The sequence below is a fragment of the Microtus oregoni genome, unplaced genomic scaffold, assembly GCF_018167655.1.
Source record: "Microtus oregoni isolate MIOR12 unplaced genomic scaffold, Mior012 000043F_ref0000047, whole genome shotgun sequence".
Taxonomy (NCBI): Eukaryota; Metazoa; Chordata; class Mammalia; order Rodentia; family Cricetidae; genus Microtus; species Microtus oregoni.
In genome coordinates this window covers 8,549,738-8,570,002 of record NW_024543210.1, presented here as the reverse complement: position 1 = coordinate 8,570,002, position 20,265 = coordinate 8,549,738, and the positions used below count along the sequence as shown (strand labels likewise).

General features: G+C 48.7%; 1 protein-coding gene across 4 annotated transcripts in view; it reads right to left on the bottom strand.

The window, feature by feature from the left end:
- Positions 1–20,265, bottom strand: part of Clmn (calmin) — a 100,263-nt gene that overhangs the window by 36,206 nt on the left and 43,792 nt on the right. For all 4 annotated transcript variants that reach the window (XM_041633427.1, XM_041633430.1, XM_041633428.1 and 1 more), the window contains exon 2: positions 3,567–3,628. In XM_041633427.1, the coding sequence (XP_041489361.1) occupies positions 3,567–3,628 (62 nt within the window). The remainder of the gene's footprint in view (positions 1–3,566; positions 3,629–20,265) is intronic.

The window sequence follows — 20,265 nt, the reverse complement described above, 5'->3', positions numbered from 1 at the left end:
GATTTGGGGAAAGGGAGGAGCTAGGAGGCTGGGTGATCATCAAATAGCTATTTGGTAAAATCCAGTGTCCTGCATCTGGCCTTGAACAGTCGGAATGAATGCAAACGAGATCCAATGGGTCAGAAGCCTGCATTCTTGAGCTCCTGTGGCCTTGGAGAGAATTTCCCCTTACCTTTTGTCCAGGTTAAGGGAGTGATTGGATGCTTCATGAACCCTCAGGGACAATGGGAGGCAGTGCCCCTAGCTAACTGGGGCAGTGCAACTCTTCCCAGCACACACCCGGGGTGAGGAAAATCTCAATACAATGTTAGCTGGGCCAGCACCTTCTCTTCTGGGAAAGCTTCCTTCCTTCTGTGGCCCCTTGGTGGGATCATGTTTTACTGGTTAAGGAAGGTGGCATTTCCTCATCCTTTATATGAGTCCTAGTCTGCTGCCCCAGTTAACCAAAATATAGGCTGAGGCTATCTACAGGTGCACAGAAAAGGGCACGCTTCAAGGGTTTCAGGGAGTTTGAACCAAAAGGCAATGTGTTTTCTTTGCAAATCCTGCAGCCTCAGCCACATTCCATGCCTGGCAGACTGCTTCCTTTTAGGAGACCCCAACCAAACACCCCTGATGAATGGGCTAACAAAATTTCCAGTTAGCCGCCTGACAGGGGTAGAACCTGGCCTGGGGCTAATTTCCCTCGGCTGTTCCTGGAAGGGCCTCAGCATCAAACAGGACCTTGGCCAGAGTCCACCGCTGGACGGCAGGGGGTTAGGCTGAAACCACTCCAGTCCAAACACTCCCCGGACCAACATTCCCCAGGCTTCAGGAGTCTGCTACGGCCGGAACCACAGTACCCCTCACCTCCCCAGGGCTTTCTGCATGATCGAACTCCTTCTGTAAATTAAGGAATTTTTCCAGAAGCCAGAGACTCAGTAAATATTCCTGACAGCCTTCAAATTGCAGTTAAGCCCAATTCACCAAGGACTTCCTAGGTTTCCTTTGCATGAAAGGCTGTTTTTAAAAGTCTCGGGGCTGGAAACAGGGCCGTTAATTTCTCTCTGCTTATTACACATCGCTTTCAGGTGCTGTCTGATTTATCCTCAGAATGGGTGCTACATGCTACCTACCTGCTCCTCCCTCCCCCCAGAAAAGGGACAAGAGCAGGCCTGGCCAAAGAGAGTGTCCTTGACATGACAAATGCATGTTCCAAGAGGTTCACACTGGGTGGCAGGTAAGTGTGGGGCATTTGTTAGACGACTCTCGGCTCTTTTCAGTATTTATTTATTTTTACTATAAAAAAAAAAAGACTAAGAAAGACTTTCTGGCTCTACCCTGTCCCCTGCTAGGAATTCTCAAGCAGGCCGACATGCATCAGGCATTAATTTAGGGGCTTGCCAAACTCAAGATTGGGGACTGGTTTTCTTTTTTTGTCCTCCCGAAACCCCAGTAATGTTTTACTTTATGCGCAATGCCAAAAATGCGCCCTCAGTCAAAACAACCAGCAAAGGATTTATCATGCTTTAAGTGTCATCCCTTGTCGTTTTCCATCTCGTGTCCAAGATGCTCATGGGGGATATGACAGCACCATGCTATCCATTCTGAAGGAGGGACGGGGGCTCAGGAGGGGCGGGACACACATGCCTGCTCAGGACACAGGCAAATGTGAAAGAGAACCGCCTCAGTCAGGAGTTCCACTTCCTGCTTTCTAATAATGGCACGGGTTTCTTCCAGGCCAGTGGTTCTCATCCTTCTTAACGCTACGACCCTTTAATATAGTTTCTTGCACTGTGGTGACCCCCAACCATAAACCATTTTCATTGCCATTTCATAACTATAATTTTGCTAATGTTATGAATCATGATATAAACATCTGATAAGCAGGATATCTGATATGTGACCCTTGTGAAAGGGTCATTCAACAACCACGTACGTGGGGTCGAAGGTGGGGGTGGGGGTGCAACCCACAGGTTGAGAATCACTGCGCCAGGCCAGCAGTGGCTATGCTTTTACCTTTGAAGAGGAGAGAAACACTTTAAATTTCCTACAGTGGTGGGACAGCCAGCTTCCAGAAGACAGGAGAGACTGGGGGCGGGGGGGGGGGGGTGCGGGTGTAGATGGAGAACAAGAGAATGTCCATAGGGGAGAAGAGGTGGTGTTGGTACAAGAAACATCAAATTATCTGGCTTTCTCCCAAGATAGTCTCATGTAGCCCAGGCTGGCCAAGGACAACCTTGAACTTCTCATTTCCTGCTTCCATCTCCCAAATTGCCCTGATTACAGGTGGGTACCATCACAGCTGGCTTATGTGGTGCTGGGGGTCAAATCTAGGGCGCTGTGTATAAGCAAGCACTCTCCCATCCGCTCCCCATCCTCAGCTCCACAGATCAGCTTTCCTGAAGTGTGAATTTTCTTGCAGCCTCGGGGAACTTGGGATAACATATTCCTGGGGCCTACAGGTCCAGTCTCACGGGCACGGGGAGCTCGCATTTCTGCATGCTTTCTTCTCTTTCCTCACTGAGTGTTGATCACCTGCTCGCCCCTCCTCAGCTCCTCCTGCCTGAGACTGCGTCAGCTGCCTGGATGCTATGTGTGTGCAGCAGACGCAACAGAAAAGTCAAGCTGCATGACCAAAGAAGGTGAGAAAGGAAGGGACAGAGAAGAGCCCCTGAGACGCTGTAGAAGAACTCAGGGAGCTTGGGATGTCTGCGCACCTGGGTCCTCATTATAACAGTCTACTGTGGGCTGTGGGAGGACTCAAGGAGACCTGGCTGGCAGTGTGCGGCATGAGGCAGGCTGCCTGATGCGGAGCATGGCTCTTCACCAACCACGTTTAAGAGGCTTTGCTAAAGGATGTTCAGAGCTCTTGCTCGTGTCAGTTCAATGATGGCTGTTAACACCCCCAGAGTGGACAGCTGGATTGTGTCTGATGTAGGGTGATGGCCTTCTGCCCATGGAAGCCCTGAAATTGCTCAACATGGAATAGTTTCCATTGTCCACTCATGGATTTTCTTCCCCGGCTACGTGGGTAATCACAGAACAGCTGTGTCTGCTCTCTGTGTCTGCTCCATATACTGAGAGTGGAGAGTAGTGAGAAGACCCATGAAGATACAAATGCACAGAGCCATGAGTGCACTTAAGCCATGGGGATGGCTTAGTCCACGAAGCCTTTGTCATAGAAGTACGGGGACCAGAGTTCCAACACCTAGAACCCAGAAGTGGTGGCATGCATTTGTAATCCAGTGTACCTCAATTGAGACAGGAGGTGGAAATGGGAAAAGTCACAGAAGCTCATGGGATGGCTAGCCTGGTGTGTATAGCAGTGACCAAGAGACCCTGTCTCTATAAGGTGGAAGGCAAGGACTGATACCTAAGTTGCCCTCTGATTTCTGCATACTTACATATATGAACATAGACATGTCCATACACATACATACTATACAGTACACAAAGTCACACACATACACACACACACACACACACACACGGCAGGGATCATGTCTCCTCCATGCCATTCTACAGAACCACCAGTGTAGCTGCAGGTGAATCTGTGACTTACCCACTCCCAGACCCCCACTTGCCTTTTCCAGGTGTAGGTTTATCCATCGCGTAAAAGTCCTCTTCTGCACATTTTCCCTCTCAACTGCAAACAAAGAAATGCCGTTAGCCAGGGAACAGAAGAAACATGGGCAAAATCCTGGCCCCCTTTCCGGGGAAATTCCATATGGACAGACGACAGACTGAACCCTGCAGGGTCCCTGGCATGAGCAAAACCCTTCACAGAAGGGGCCCACCGGGGGCTTATGTAGTACCTGATCCCCGTTTTCCAGCCCAAGATTGAGCCTCTACGTAACCCCACAAATTCAGACTGATTTTGAGTGTCCAGCTACCTGGCTAGAAGGCGAATAAGCTCTGGTGGGAAGTAGTGTGGTCACAGTGAATCTACACAGCTGCCTAGAGGTGGAGGTACAGAGCCGTGGGATGGGGAGATGGTTCAGTGGGCAAAGCCCTTGCCAGGCAAGCGTGAGGACCAGAATTAGAATGCCCAGAACCCAGGAAAAGTCAGACACAGCAGAGTGCATCTCCAATCCCAGAGCACCTGTCTTCATCCCAGGCTGGAATAAAGACAGTGTTAGGGATTCAGGTGGGAGCTCTGGGATGTGCTGGGGTGTTGAAGAAATAGTCTCCCAGCGTTAGGGTCAGACTCCCTGTCACCTTCCAGTTCCTTGTGTTCAGGCCTGTCTCCCACCCCTACTTCCGCTCAGCAAGCTGAGGATGAAAGGCCCACTCCCAAGTTCACGGAGGAAACCTGGGGTCCTGCATTCCATGGTAATGCAGGTGTTTTTGAGATAGGGTCTAGGATGGCTTCTAACTCGGGACCCTCCTGCCTCGGCCTCCAGAGTTCTGCATGTGTCATCGTGCCCAGTTTTGTAGCTCTCACTTTTAGAGCTAGACTAGAAGATTCTGCAGGCACCTGCTGCCTAGCCGTGGTGAAAGGACAACCCTAAACCACAATGACAGCAGGGGACAGCACTCCCTCACAATGTTCCTTAGTAAGAAGTGCTCACTGTGCTGGGGGGGGGGGGGCACTGCCACCCATCAGTTACGATCTGGGCAGCTTCTGTTCATTTGTTTATCAAACTGAGACCTTATAAACCCTGCCCCTGCTAAGGAAAAACTGTCCTAAGGATGGGCGAAAGGAAACAGAGCTGGGAATCATCTCAGGTCCGCCCCACATCCGCTGTTGCCCTGGAGATAGGAAGTGTGTTTTCAGCTCCATCTCTCCCAATAACCGGTAACAGCAACAATGACTTATAAGAAATTCACTCAGCAGGGCTGGAGGAGATGGCTCAGTGGGTAACAGGCTTGCTCTGTAAGCATGAAGACCTGAGTTCAAATCGCTGGTGCCCGTGTAAAAGCGAAGTGCATCAGTGTATTTCCACAACCCCAGTCTGGAGAAAGGTGGATCCTGGGGGTCCTTGGACAGCCAGCCTAGATGGTACAGCAAGCCTCAAGTTCAGTTCAGTGAGATTGTGTCTCAAATAGGGTGGAGAGCAATAGAGGAAGATATCAAACAACCTCTGTCCTCCACATGTGCACACCTGGGTGGGTACACACCTACCTACATACATGTTTTATACATACCCTCATATATATGTGTGTGTGTGTGTGTGTGTGTGTATAATATATATATCTATATATATATAATATACACACACTTGTTTTATACATGATACTGACACATTTATATGCACACAGGTTTTTTACATACACATACAGATGAATAAACTGGGTCTAAATGCCCCATGCTTCTTCCCCCTCCCTCCTGAGCTCTGTGGTCCAAGCCATCCCAGACCCATGGAAGACCTAGGTTGTGTACCTCTGAGGGCCATGGCACTAGAATCTGTATCTTGATACATGGTGGCCTACGGTGGCTGCCACCTCAGTGTCCAGCCACCATGCCTCTCAGGAAACTTCCCTGAGGTGCTGAGGCAGACAACTCCTAATTTACCTGCAGATTACTAAGCTCTGGATTTCAGCACAGTAGAACATACTACAGACGCCGGAAAACACTTCATATTCCTTTAGCAAGGAGAAAATGAGAGCCAGTTTGTCTGCTGCCGGAGAATAAGGCTTCGCTTTTGCTTTTCCATAACGACTACAGTGCTTTTTTGGCCCTTGGCCACATGGTTAGGTAGATAGTGGCACCCATAAATCAGATTTTAATATTGTGCCCTTTGTGCTTTTTAATTGAAGAGCCAGCAGACAGTAATTACGCATGTGACTGCCTTCCTCTCCTTTGTCTCCTTCTCTAAAGAAGGTCACTGACAAGTAGGCATGCCATTTAAAGCTGTGATCCCAGCAGGCTGTGCTTCCAGGAGAGGGAAAGGACCGGTTGACAGCAATAAGAATTGAGACAAGGAGGCACTTGCTGATGTGACTGAGTCCCAGAACCCCAGAGACTCCTGAGAGCTGGAGTGGCCCATCTCAAGCGCCAGTTCAGAAATGTCCACCTCTGGACCTAGCTCTGTCTTGTTCCTTTTGATGGCTGAAGTTTTCCAGGGTACTTACTTGGTTGCCAAGCCCTGCTCAAAGGACGCAGTGACTACTTCTCATCTGCCACTAATAGGAGTGACACACCCATGTGCAGCTTTGCACCAGCAACCCGGCACACAGCTCTTTATGCACAAGCAAGCAAATGCATTTCTCATCCTTGACGGCTCCAAGTGGGGCTGCTGGGTCTTAGTGGTAGGCACATTTAAAATTTTAATAGCCACTTCCAAACTGCCCTCCCCAAAGGCTGCCCGAGTTTATACTTTCACCCCCATCTGTCTTTAAACAAGTTTATGGGGATTGTAAAGTATTTACACGCACACATTCAAACACCCAGGTTTGCTTCTCCAGCTGGCCTCAGAAAGAGCAAAGCACAGACCCCGAAACAGAGAAGCATTTAGTAAGAAGGCTGAGAGAGACCTCACAGCTGAACTGCGTGTGGGAATGCAAACGTGAACATGGGTGTTCATGCCCTACATACCTACCCACCTACCGTCAATCTACCACCACACAACCTCCTCATTCATCCATCCACCCAACCAACCACTTACCTCTTCCCATTCCTCCATCTATCTCTTCACCTACCTGTCACCTACCTCCCCACCTATCCACCTGCCCAACATGGCATCCACTTACCCACCCAGCCATCTATCTGCCCGTCCATATCCACACACTCGCCCATCCACACTCCCAGCTGATATTTATGCAAAGATGACTAGACGTTGGAACAACGCCAGGCCCTGTGGGTAAAACCAGCAATGAATTAAGTATTCACAGAATCTGCACTCCAAGAATCCCGGCAAGTGGGAGGGAGGAACAAAGATGGCATGTGGTACGAGTGAAAGCGAGAACGGAGTAGAAGAGCCAGGCTTACAGGGATGGAGAGCGCTGACTTTGCATCCCATAGGGTACTCTTCTGGGGCCCTACAGGAGAAGAGGGACAGAGGGACTCAGGCTGTGTATGTATTCAACCCCTGCTCTGATTCAGAACCAACCTTGAGTTGGCTTTGCTTCTGTCCCCAACAATCCCTGTGGGGAACACTGAGCAGAAACCATCTTTTACAGGAGGGGTTTGGTGATGATGATGGATAGCGGGAGACAGACAGACACAATCACAAATAGCGGACAGGCTCCAAGCTAAAACTGGGACACATCACCCAATCCACAGGACAGAATGTGAGGGACTCCAGACTGCCACACAACCACGTTGTGGCACACTGTACTGTACAACTGTGGGCCAAGTTCTCACTCTACGGAACGAGGACAGCCATGTCCACCTCCGAGGAACGCTATGGGAGCACATGAGGTCACCCTGAGATCATCCTGGCAGCCGCTGCCTCCAGGCCAGTTTCCCCGGCCCCTGGCTCACACAGCACACCCTGGACTTAGGGATTTTTGTCTGGTGTCCCGACAGAGGCCCAGTACACTTGCACGGCAGTCTCCATTTCAAAATGTGGCCCCCTCCTGCAGGCATTCCTACTTCGGGCCTGCCAAGACTCCATAAACTTTATATAGTTTCCATAAATCCAACGGCCCCTTTTTTCCTCTCACGTTGTAAAGGTGTAGGAAGCCGTTTCTCTGGAAAGGTCTGGCCTGAGCACGGAGTGGCTGTGGGGCCCAATGTGGGCAACAATGAAGTAATAACAACGCTGTAAAATTGCCATCCCAGCTCTGCCTGGCCTGTGGGGGTGCAGGAGGAGAAGGCAGGGGGCAGAGGCCCAGGACCCCAAAGACTAGGCAAAGGAGGGGCAGGAGACTGGGGAGGCCCTGCTGTCTAGCCCAAGGCCACAGCCCCAAATTCCCAGATACCAATTCTGCCTCCAGCTTGGCTAAAAACAGATTTTCTGAAAACGGAAGATGGGACATCCCTCCCGTCTGCAGGCACCGAGGGGTAGGCAGGCTTGGGAGCTGGCCATCACTGAGAAAGGGACACGTTCTGGGAGTTAAATTCCTTCAGATATAAGTGTGGTCCTCACCCCTCCAAAGGAAATTTCTCTTGGCAACAGACAGAGAACCACAGAAAACCGCAACCAATCACAATGCAGAGCTGTGGAGTCCAGACCCAATGGATACATCTACAAATCACTTCCCCACCTAAGGCCCAGGGACCGCTGTGCGAGAAAGAACAAGAGTGTGAGAGGCAGCGGGTCATAGAGTGTGCTGTTAAATTGTCTCCTAGGGACATGGGAAGCTACAACCATAAAGTCTCGTTGCCATGACTGCCAGAACATGAATAGAACAAGGATATAACATAAGACATGCTTACAATGATATGGGGGTGGGCCTGGGGGAGCCCAGGAGGCCTTAGCCCTACACAAAGAACTACAGACAACTAACAAATGTCAAGAGGGAGGAGAAACAGTCTCCCCCAAGGTAGAGCACACCAATTGGTTATCCAACACCAAATGGTCAACCCTGAAAACACACAGACAAATAATATTATACAGACTGAGAAAAAGTTGTCTTATGTATTTAAAAATCTCTCTCCCCCCCCTTTGTGTGTGTGTGTGTGTGTGTGTGTGTGTGTGTGTATGCAATAGCAATTAATGAAAAAAGAGGCTACGGATTTGAAAGAGGGAAAGGTGAGGTATTGGGAGGGTCTGAAGAGAAAAAAGGGAAGGGAAAAATAATGTAATTATACTAATCTCAAAAAATAAAAGAAATAATTAAAACAAAGAGATTCCTTTGCATTTATGGTCTTTTTGTCTCCGTGGTCATATGTCTCCAAAACTTACTTCACATTTCCTCTGTAACATATCTGTTCTTCCCAACCTGGGGGAAACACTTGAGAGCTTTTGCTACTTACAAAAAATTACATGATCTTGAAAGTGAAAATCTCTTTAAGTTTCATTATGCCCAGAGAAAACATAGACACACGCTATGTGCACACACAGCTAACATGTGGATCCACATTTAATCTCAGTGTGATGAGGGATGATTCAAAGTACTGCCTACGCTCACGGACAGGGCCCCTGGGTGACGGTTAAAATGATAATTTCTGAGCTCCGTTCAAAACTTAAAAAACATTTTATTATTATTTTTAATGTATAGTGTCTGTGCACATGTGAGTATGGGTGCCATTGGAGACCAGAAGAGGGCATCAGATCCCCTGGAGCAGAGGTTATAGGCAATTGAGAGTCAACTGGCTTGGATACTAAAAACCATTATGGTCCTCTATAGGAGCATCAGGCACTTATAACCTCTGAGCCATTTCTCTAGCCCACGTTGATTTTTTTTTTGAAACAGAATTTCACAGATCCCAAATTGGCCTCGAACTTCCTACGTAAGATAACCTTGAACTGAGAAAAAGGGCATTTGCTGCCTCACCTGACACCTGTGTTGCTAGAGGTGGAACCCAGGGTTTCATCCACGCTTGACAAGCAATCCACCAACTGAATAACATCCCCAAACTCTGTTCAAGACCCCCAGACTCACATGCTCTGAGGCAGGGCCTGGGAATCTGCACATCACATGTTCAGTGGCTAAAGAGTCTGCATCTTGGAAGAAGAGATAATCACAGATGGCGTCTTGGTTTTTGGGTGATGCAGACAATGCTAATAGGTGTGATGATGGGAAAGATCGAGAAGTTTCGTACCTGGTAAGTTGTACCAGGGCCTTTAAGGCCATCTGGCTCTCCCAAGCCCATAAGCTCAGGCTTAATTGCCATTTAAGCCAATCCAATATGAATTGCACTTGAGGAACGGCTTGGATGCACCAGGCAAGAGTCTTATTATTCACCCCTGAGCTCTGATGATGATGAAGATGGATGTCTTTATTGGTGAGTCTGAGAGGTTCCTTGGCCTGGGGTGAGGGGCGGTGGACCTAAATAATTTGTAAGGAGATAGGCTTTGAGGTCAGAGGCACTGCTGGACAGAAGGAAGGAGATAAAGGGGACCAGCTATAATGTCCTTGCTCCACTTGATGTCTTGAGCGACCTCTATGGAGGCAGCTAGGGGGAAATGATCTGGGCTGGCACAGGACAGAGTTCAGAGGGAAGACCTATAGTGCCACGTGGAAGACACAAATGGGCTTTCCCTCTGCCACAGGCTGTTACAGAGGCAGAGAGATAGGAATTATGGAGACTGCCCTGTCACTAATATTTGGGTGGATTTTTTAAAGTAGCTGGTGGTAGATTCCGTGTCTCCTGGATAAAAGCATTCTCAGTTATAGGCCCAAGACTTTCTATAAATCTGGCTTAAAACTAACCCCAGTTCATAGATGAAGAATGGGAGGCTCAGGGAGCCGAAGTACGGTAACCACTCAGTGGAATCCCAGGACTCACACCTAGCTCACCTTGGCTCCAGGCTGAGGCTCACCTATACCTGCACATGACTGGAAGTCCTAGTGCACACTCACAAAATGGACAGGGCATCAGCTCCTTAACCAAGCTTGGTCTCAGTGTCCCAGCTCACCCCTCTGTTGGTGTCCCTCGGCCATGCCCATGGCCACGAACATTTGAGAAAGTTTAGAATTCTTGAGGTGTGGCTCTTGGCCACTAATTACCAATCCAGGTGACTACTCCCACGAACACATGGCAATGTCTGGAGGTAATTCTGATTTTAACAACTGAGGGAATGTTGCTGGCATCTTCCAGGCCCACGGGCTGCTCAGTATCACATGATGCCTGGGACAACCTCCCCAACACATACTTGTTGGGTCCAGAATGTCAGCAGTGCTGAAGGAGCAAGCCCCGGGATGGGGTTGATGCTTTGCGGTGACTTCCCCTCTCAGACCTGCTCCAGGGCACCATAGAGCAGTGAGCAGGAAAGCTCTTCCCCATCTGAGGGAACGTGGGCTAAGTCATATCTGGTCTCCTGGCCTCTGTTTTCCCATCTGTGCAAGAGGAACCATAAAACCTACTTCCGGATATTGGAAACATCAAATTTATAAGTGCTGTGTTCTTACGACACAGGGTTTCACCCCATCCTGGCAACAGGCTCCTTGTTAAGGAAGGTGTTAGGCTTCCGGGGAGGGTGTGCAAGCAGGTAGCATAGGGAAAGCAGGATGGGCCAGTTAGGGCAAGACCTGAATGGAACCCTAGACTCAGAGAGCTTGGCAAAGGCCTGGGCACATAATTAAGTACCACATACACACAGTGTGGCTGCTGCGGTGCACCTGGGGCAGTTAGAGGCTGATTGTCTATAGACACAGTGCTCCCCTCCTAGGGCTGCTGGCAAGTGTCACTGCCTATGTATGTCACCAAAGACACTCAGGTAAACAGACTCATCAGTACCCATGGCTGAGCGTCAGGCTAAGACAGGTGCAGACCCAGACTGGCCTTCCTTTAGCCATCCACATAAGCCCACAGTTATTTTTATAAATTGAGTTGGTGGCCAGGGAGGGTAGAGCCAGCCCAGCTGGCAGAGAGCTGGTGGGAGGGTGATTTAGGAGTCAAGGCCCCTTCACTATCTGGAAAGTCAAGGAAGGCTGGGTGGTGAGATGCTAATATGTCTGCACTTGCACCCTCTCACTGTGTCCCACAAATCGTCATATTCTGCACAGAGAGCTGGTTCAGGTCACAGAGATTCTGCCTGTTAGAGACCATCACCAGGTTTCCTCTGATGCTCCCTGGACCAAAAATCTCTGGCCTAAATGTATACACAGTCTGGCTCCTGTTTGTGAATCTTTGGAGTTAATCACATTAAAAGACATTTTAAAATCTCTATCCAACTTGAACACAAACAGGCTTCTTTTTCTTGTCTATACAATGCAGTAAAATAACTGCAAATAGATCTTACATATAGGGTGCTAGGTATCACAAGTCAGTTACAGATGATTAAGGAACACGAAAATGTGTTTGCCCTGTGGAAACACTAAACCACCTAATACAGAGGACTAGAGCATCTCACCATTTTGGTACCCATGGGGATCCCGGAAGCAACCCCCCTTAGATACTGATGCACATCTACACCAGAGACCCTGATGCTCACTTGGCTCAGAGCCTCTCATCATTAGGGCTATTCTTGGTTCACTGCAGACATACTTCCTCATCCCCTTAGCTCAAGTTGGCTTTCCTCTCTTGGGCCCTTTGCCTGGTTTGCTGGGGACCCCAATGGCAACTCCTGTCCATAGCAGAGCGGGAGTAACAGTTCTCGAGCAGCTCCACCTCCCTCCTGTGCTCCACACGCTGACTTCTTGAGAGCCCGTGCCACTTGAAGAGGTCCATACCTGCTCCAGATGAGACGCAGCCTTCCTCTGTGGTTTCCCTCCTCTCCATCTTTCAACACCTCCCAGAAACACCACCTCATTACAGGGCCCCATGCTGGTTTGCTTGAGAAATAAAACTCAGAAACAAATTAAATGGCAATTTCTTTTTAAACAGGAGAGAGGCCAGGCTTTGGGAATACCAGGCCCACGTCCTTTGGTTCCAACTCTTGGGGACCACTTCCCCCAATGGCTCTCTGGCAGTATTAAAGTCAAGGCCTCTGTGTGGTTTCTCACTAGTCACGATTTCGCATTTAATTTCCTTTGTTTTTTCCTCTGTGAATATTTGCTCTGACCCAAGTCCCTTATATCGAGGCTGGTAATAAAATGTGAAACCCTCAGAGGGAGCACAGGCTAAGCAGCACAGAAATACTACAGACAAGGGTGCGGGCAAGGGCACAAGGCTCCACGCACCCTCACTCAGGATGCTCTTGCTACCTTCTCTCTTTTGTCCCTCCTGCGTGCTGAGGACCGTGTCCACAGGCAACAGAACAGAGAATAGCCTGCTCCAGTTGGTGCAAACCAGTGGTCTCTGTATATATGCCCCCTCTGACTCAAATAAAACTGCCAAGCTCATTCTAACTGGGGGACTTAGATCTAATTCTCTCACAGGTCCCAGAGGCCACCAATTAACATACCATGTCCTGCCCTGCCTCGCCCCTATTTCTCAGCTGCTCCAAACACATAACCTAGGGCTCCAAAGAGCTAGTCCCAATTACACACCAAATTAAATTTTAAGCTATATATGTATATAGGACCAGTGCCTGTAACTCAAAAAAAAACCCACTCCAGTTTCCTCTGAGAGTGACTCTGTCTAAGGTCAGCACTAACCCTCAAACCACCTTGATTTATGGACAGTGCCGCCAGCCAGCCATAAAACCATAAGCAGACCAACAGGGATTTTACATTTGACCAGATGGGCAGGCCTGGGCAGCGGGCCCAATGCAGGTAGACTGCCCCAAAGTGCCCAGCTATAACCGAGGCAGGCACATATGGTACTACACAGTCATTTATCAAGTTAGGCAGGGAGCAGACACCAGCCGATGACTACCCTCAACCATAAATAATAAGGCAGGGACTCCATCCTCATAGGCTCTTTGCTGCTCACTTCTGTGATTCCTGCACTCGGGATGCTGAGGCAGGCAGATCACAAGTTCAAGGCCACAGAGTGAGACCCTTTCTCAACAGAGTGAATGAGGAAGGGGAGAAGGGAAGGGCCTGGGACAGGAGGAGAGCAAGGGAGAAGGGGGAAAGGTAGGGGAGAGAAGGATGCTATGGTTTGATTTTACTTGTCCCCTTGAAAGCTAGGTACCAGCTGGTGATGCTACTGGGAGGGGTCAGGCTCTTTAGGAGGAGGCGGGGCCAACCTGAAGGAAGTTGAATCACTGAGGACACACTCTTGAAGAGAAAACAGGGACTGCAGCCTTTTCTTGCCTTCTGGCCACCACCAAGTGGGTGACTTTCCCCCAACACGTGGCCCTGCTATGAAATTCTGCCTCCCCGCAGATCCAAAGCACCACGCTGGAGCTGCCACAGTCTGTAAACCTTGCTTCAGTTTCCACATGATTTCCCCAGGTATTCTGTCACAGCAGCAAACTTCTTTACCGCATCCCAGGAAGACTCATCCTTCGGGTCTCTGACACCACGATCCCCAAAGGACTAAACTTTGTGAAAGCACAAATTTGGCAACCAGTTTCAAGCCAATTTTTCCACGTGGAAACCCCATGGCTTCTAAACAATAAAATGAGAAACTTCTAGATCAATGTTTTCCAAACCACATCCTACTTACTAAAATGCCTCCTTCAAAAGAGACTTAGTAGGTTCAGGCCATCTGGAATAGTCTCCCTTCTCATGGATATTTAGGATCAGTATGTTTAAAGCCCTGATAAATCTTGCAAAAAAAATTATGGGGCTGGGAAATGGCTTAGTGGTTAAGTGATTGCCACACAAGCATGAGGACCTGAGTTCAGATCCCCAGAATCTATGTTCTAAGATGTGTCTGTAATCCCTTGCTCCTACAAGAGGAGGGGGCAGAGACAGACTTCCTACAGGTCAATAAACCTGCTAATCTGGCAAAGGCAGAAGAAAACAGCAAAGAGAAACCCTGTCTCAAAGTAGAGGGAAGCTTGCCCCCTAACACTTTCCTCTAACCTCCACATATGTGTTACGGCATACACACATGCCCTCAAACACACACACACACACACACACACACACACACACACACACACACGAGCGACGAGAGAGAGAGGGAGAGAGAAAGAGAGAGCGCTTCAGTTCCACTCAAATCATATTCATTTGAGGCCAGACTTTTCTATATAAACCATAGTGTCCTTACAGAATCTTGCTTTGGAAACTAGAGAGACACTGACTGATGGAAGAGACTTCACTGGATCCTCATAGAGTGTGAAGTAGATGATAACATATATGGTGGCAAAAACTACTCTGTGACCTATGACAGATCCATTTCCTTCTCCCTGTGGGACACACCCCATTTTCCAAACTCCCATGTAGATGGGTGTGGTCCCATGGTTAAGTTCTGGCAAACAGGATGGAGTAGGGCTGAGCGCAAGCCATTTCTACCCCACCCTACAGGAACTGAGAGAGTGCAGACCCACAAAGGCAGGGGGCTCTGGAACCCCAAATCTCCCCATGGGAAGAGGAGAGCTACCACACAACAGTTGGGTGAGAAAGGATATTCACATCAAGCCCTAGTACGTGCTCTCCCTCCCACAACCTCAGAGACATTCCCCGTGAACAGGGACCCCAGGTCTCAGCTGGAAGGAATGGAGGTACAATTTGTCACCAGGTGCTTGCCTCTCTGTGAAGGGTACGAAGGGTACCACAATCAAACCTCTTGAGCCCCTTCAGAGCAAGTGTGTTAGTATGGGCCCTTCCAGAAAACCCGGCTTTGTGTGGTTAATGCAGTCCTAGAAGAAAAGCGTCCTGCGAGGCTGTCACTCAAGGACAGAGCTCCGTGGTCCCAACAGCAACAATCAGCTTGACCTCTGCACTGTGACTCTTCAAAACGGAGATTAAACACAACTTCGCATCTGCGCAGACTCACACACCTTGATTTGCCTTTTGAAGCCCCTGTCCCTGTCCCCACAGGGCTAAAGGTATCTCAGCAGGATGTTAGGTGTTAAAACTGCGGAAGTGCCAGGTACACTGAGACAAGTTTGTATCTAGTTCACCAGGCCCAGAGAGGGGCTGGCGGTGGGGGTTGGGGGGAGCAGAGCAGGTGGTGCAGGCAGAACAGGTCCATATGGAGTACAAAGACAATGATGGCAAGCTGGCTGTGCTCGCGTCAACAAGCAGAACAACGGTGGCCCCAGACTTCCCATTTACAGTTTCGGCCCGCCAGCAGAAAGTGACAGCAGTGTGAAGGTAAAGACTGCAAACTGTGACGGAGAAGTGAGAACTGTCACACCTTCCTCCATCAGGACAACGAGATTTTCATTAATTATCACAAGACAGGGCTACCGGATCAGAGTCAGGAGCATGGCAGAAGCCAATGTTCACAAGGGATCCTTTCTGGAATGAGGTCCTCTCAGGCGTGCATTCCCGGGGCAGATGCTCACAGGTCACACCACTTCTCAGGCTGGTGATGTGAGTGACAGCCCCAGGCAGAGCCTAGAGAAGATTGGGGCCTGGGGCTGTAGCTGCTACAGACTCCTCCGTCTTCCGCCTCTACTGCTACACTTGGATTTTTTGAGACAGGGTCATGCTCTATAACCGAAGTGAGCCATGATTCCACTATTGTAGCCCAGGCTGGTCTCAAACTCACAATGGTCTTCCTGTCTTAGCCTCCGAGGTGTTAGAATAAGGACCTACCACATCTGGCCCAAGGCAGGTGGGCTTCTGCTAATCCCCTGTTGAGTGAAGGGTCACCGTAGCTACCTCACTGTGAGTCTTAGCTGGAACTGAAGTCCTCTCTGCTCAATCTATTGAAATCCACTGCTGAGCCACCATGAAGGGATTCTGCCTCACCCGGTCTCAGGGAGTACGGGCTCAAGCCTGGCTTGCAGACACTATATCCTCAGGCTCACACAGTGGCTAGGTGGATCTCTGGGCCCAGGCTCTGGAGTCTCTGCATAGAGCTTAAATACATGGCTGTCCTCCAGGAGAAAGGAAGGCCTGCCTTATAGAGACGATGTACACTAGAACGCTGCCCCTCCACTATTGTTCTTTTGGTTGGTGGTTTCTGAGACTGCTGTGTGCTTTGGGCTCATTGTGGGACCCTTGTGTTTCTTCACATCTTCTCTCAGCTAACTTTTCTAGGAGACCGGTATCATTGCGGTGGGATCTATGGGATACCTCCTCCTTGTTATGATGCATGGGATAGATCAGGGGGGACCCAGAAACTGAGATCTCCAGATGAAGATTAGGCCTGAGAACCTGGGAATTCAGGCAGAGCTGGATTTCCGGCTGGTCCCTGGAAGGGAGGTGTGGTCTGGAGGCCACTTACCACCCCGTAGACTACAAAGCCAAAAGACCAAGAAGGATGCAAGCAAGAGCGGGAAAGATGGGGAGCCTGCAGAGGGATCATGGCTCTGGACCTTAGGTTCCCTGAGACCCTGGCGTGAGAGGAACACCAGCTTTTTAGCTTAGACATGCCATTGTTGGTTTTGGCAGGTTACAGTGAGAACCATTCTAGCTAGTTTCTTCAACCAGTAAACTTCATGCGGACAAAAATAAGAACCAGCAAGAGAGGCCTAGAGACAGAGCCTACAACATGTGGTCCTTACTGGATCCCGACTTAAGGAATCCAAAAAACTATAAAATGAGCAATTGCAGTCTGAAAGTTTACAACTAGAGCAAATGCCTAGGCTAGTCAGTGCCAAAGCTAGGGAATTTAAGTCAAGCAACAAATGTTTTTTTTTTAAAACTTTTATTTATTTATTTATTTAATTTTATTATGTTCGTTGGTGTGAAGGTGTCAGATCTCGTGGAACTACATTTTCAGACAGTTGTGAGCTGCCATGTGGGTGCTGGGAATCAAACCCGGGTCCTCTGGAAGAGAAGTCAGTGCTCTTAACCGCTGAGCCATCTCTCCAGCCCCCAAGCAACAAATGTTAAGGGTGATAGAAAGAAAAAAAATCCTTGACGGGAGTATTCTGGTCACTACTTTGAAACTGTATTAAGCAAGATAAGATGAAATAAGGTCACCCATTAGTGAATGACAGAACCAGGTTCTTAACCCAGCAGGGCCCCAAAGCTTACACCCCTAACCATTACATAATACTTCCCGCCTCACCACCCCTCTCTAGCCCCACTAAATCTTAACTATCTAAGTCCTTCCAAAGGAGGTCGCCACACCCAGCAATGCCGCTTGCCACTTGGATGGGTTCCTCTGCAAGCAAAGCTGTTTTTCAGCCATCCAAACTATTTCAGGTGGTTTTGCAAGGAAAGAGTCTCAGATTCAAGGCCTAGACGCTGTCAGGGGTGTTTCCTGGGAGATTTTTTTAGGCGGAGAGGCCTGTGGGAGGGACACTCACCTTTTATTGTGAGCCTGCCTGAGTACTTCATTTTGTATGTGTATGCATAAATTACATGAATTTTAATATATATTTAAAAATTAATTACTAAGCCAGACCTGGGAGTGCAGGCCTGAAGTCCCAGTTACTAGGAGAGCCTGTCTGAGCAATTTAGGAAGACCAAATTCAAAAGAGAAAGCAGGAAGAAGGCTGGGGGTGCAGCATGGCAGGAGGGCACTTGTCTTGCATGCATGATGCATCAAATAAACAAACAGATGATAGTTACTATTCACTCCTCCCAAATAGTTCATTTGTCTTCAATACCACCTATGCAGAAATATTTACATATGTCAATCATGTTATAAATAAACCCTGATTGGCCAGGTAGGAAATATAGGCGGGAAAACCAGACAGGAAGTAGAAATGATGTAATGAGAACAGGAGAATTCTGGGAAGGAGAAAGTTGATTCCTCCCACTCCAGCCCAGACCACTAAAGAAAGCAGCAGGATGTGATCTGCCCCACTGAAAAAAGGTACTGAGCCACATGGCTAACATAGATCAGAAAAATGGATTAATCAAGATGTGAGAGTTAGCCAGTGAGAGGCTAGAGCTAATGGGCCAATTAGCTTATAATTTATGGAGACCTATGTGTGATTTTCTTTGGGGCTAAACAGCTGGGGGTACCAGGTGGGACAGAAACCCCAACAAACAAGCCAGCCCTCCATGTTACACCCAGGGTTGCTGGGGAGGGGATGCAGACGTGTGCTGTGGCTCACGTTGCCCTAATATCTATGCCCATCTCCTTTCATTCCTAATAGAATTCCAACTTTGAGTCTGCAATCTGTTGCAAAAGCATTTCCTGAGGGTCTTTAATCCTGGCACCTGGTAGGCAGGCGGATCTCTGTGAGTTCAAGGCTGGCCTGATCTACAGAGTGAATCCCAGGACAGTCAGGGCAACACAGAGGAAACCATGTCTTGAAAGGTAAAAAATATATATATATATTTAAGAATTTAAGAAAAGGAAAGAAAAGAAAAAGGAAAGATTAAGCATTTCCTGGCCTCCCTCGCAGACGTGAACAGATGACAAAGTTCAGCCAATAAAGTGGAGGTGCAAATGAGGGCATGGCGCTTCCTGGAATGCTCTTTACAGAGAGAGCTGAGGACACTGTGCGTCTTTTCCTCTAAGCCTGGCCTTCCTAGAGTAGAAGTCCAAAGACAGAAAACCCAGCAATGGCCACTAAGGATGATCAAGAAGAAAGCAGCTGGCTCCTCTGTAGCCCTGGGTGCCAGAGCTGGCCCCGGGCTGTTCATCTTTGGGCTTCTGTCATGAGATCAGCGCTCTCTGAAAAGGCCTGTGTGCTTTGTAACTCACAACTGAACACCATCCTGACACAAGAGAGACTCTGCCACTGGTACAAGCCTATCGTTTGTGACTAAGAACAGAACTCAAACCAACCATGTGTCCATCGGCTGGCTATTTGCACAAGTGCCCCCTGTTGCTACTAATGGCCCAGTGATAAGCATTTTGATGCGTAAATGCCCACAGGCTCTTATATGCCTCTAACCCTTCAACAGTTGTCAAATTCTCACACCTGTTTTTTTGTTTGTTTGTTTGTTTCCCCCCCTCACAAAACCAGAGGAAACCAAGTCAAGACAGGATTCAGCAGTCCAGTCATGGGCAACAGGCTGTCCCTCTCTTACATCGCCATATCTAAAAAGCCAGCAGCTTCAGCAAATACGGAGCTGGAAGCTATCAGATACAAATAATGGCATATCCTGGGGGTTGGGGGGAGGAAATGCCCAGGTTCTAGAACTACAGATCAGCTCTGTCGGAGTTCACCTCTTAACCCAGAAAGCCTGTCTCCAGCCTCAAGGGCAAAGAATGGGGGAAGGAAGGAGATCCCTCATATGCAAGACTCGTAAATCCGGGATATTGCTTGGGGCCTCAAGAAACACAGAGGTTGAGCCAGCATCTCACGACCATGACTGGAGGTTTATATGGGGGTGTGGAACGGAAAGGACAGATGCAAGTCTAGGTGGCAAGGACCAGGAGACTGTGAAAAAGGCATTAGGAGAGACTGGTCCTCAGAGACAGCACAGGAAATGTGTTCGAGGGACCCCAGGAAGCCAAACGTCACCCCTGACCTCTCAGCCTGAATGTTACTTGCTGTTTGCCATATGGTGAGACGTGTGCATTTGGTACGTGCACTGAGCTGACCTGTCAGGGAAGGCGGAGCAGGTCAAGGACAATGTCGTCTTGGGCTTCAGGGGGTGATGATAAAACACACCATGTTAAATTTTGATAAGTTTTACAACTGTATTTGACGGTCATTTTGTGGATGGAGTTCCATTGTTCCAGCCGGGAAATGAGTCTTGAGTTCTCACAGCTGCCACAATAAAATCAGATATGGAGTAAAATGGGACTTGCCTCCTAGTCAGGGAGGCTTTTCAAGCTTTTTAAAAACGTGTATGTGCATGCGTGTATATATGTATTCATGTATCGGTGCACATGCATATATGTGTGTATGTGTGGCAGCCAGGGGC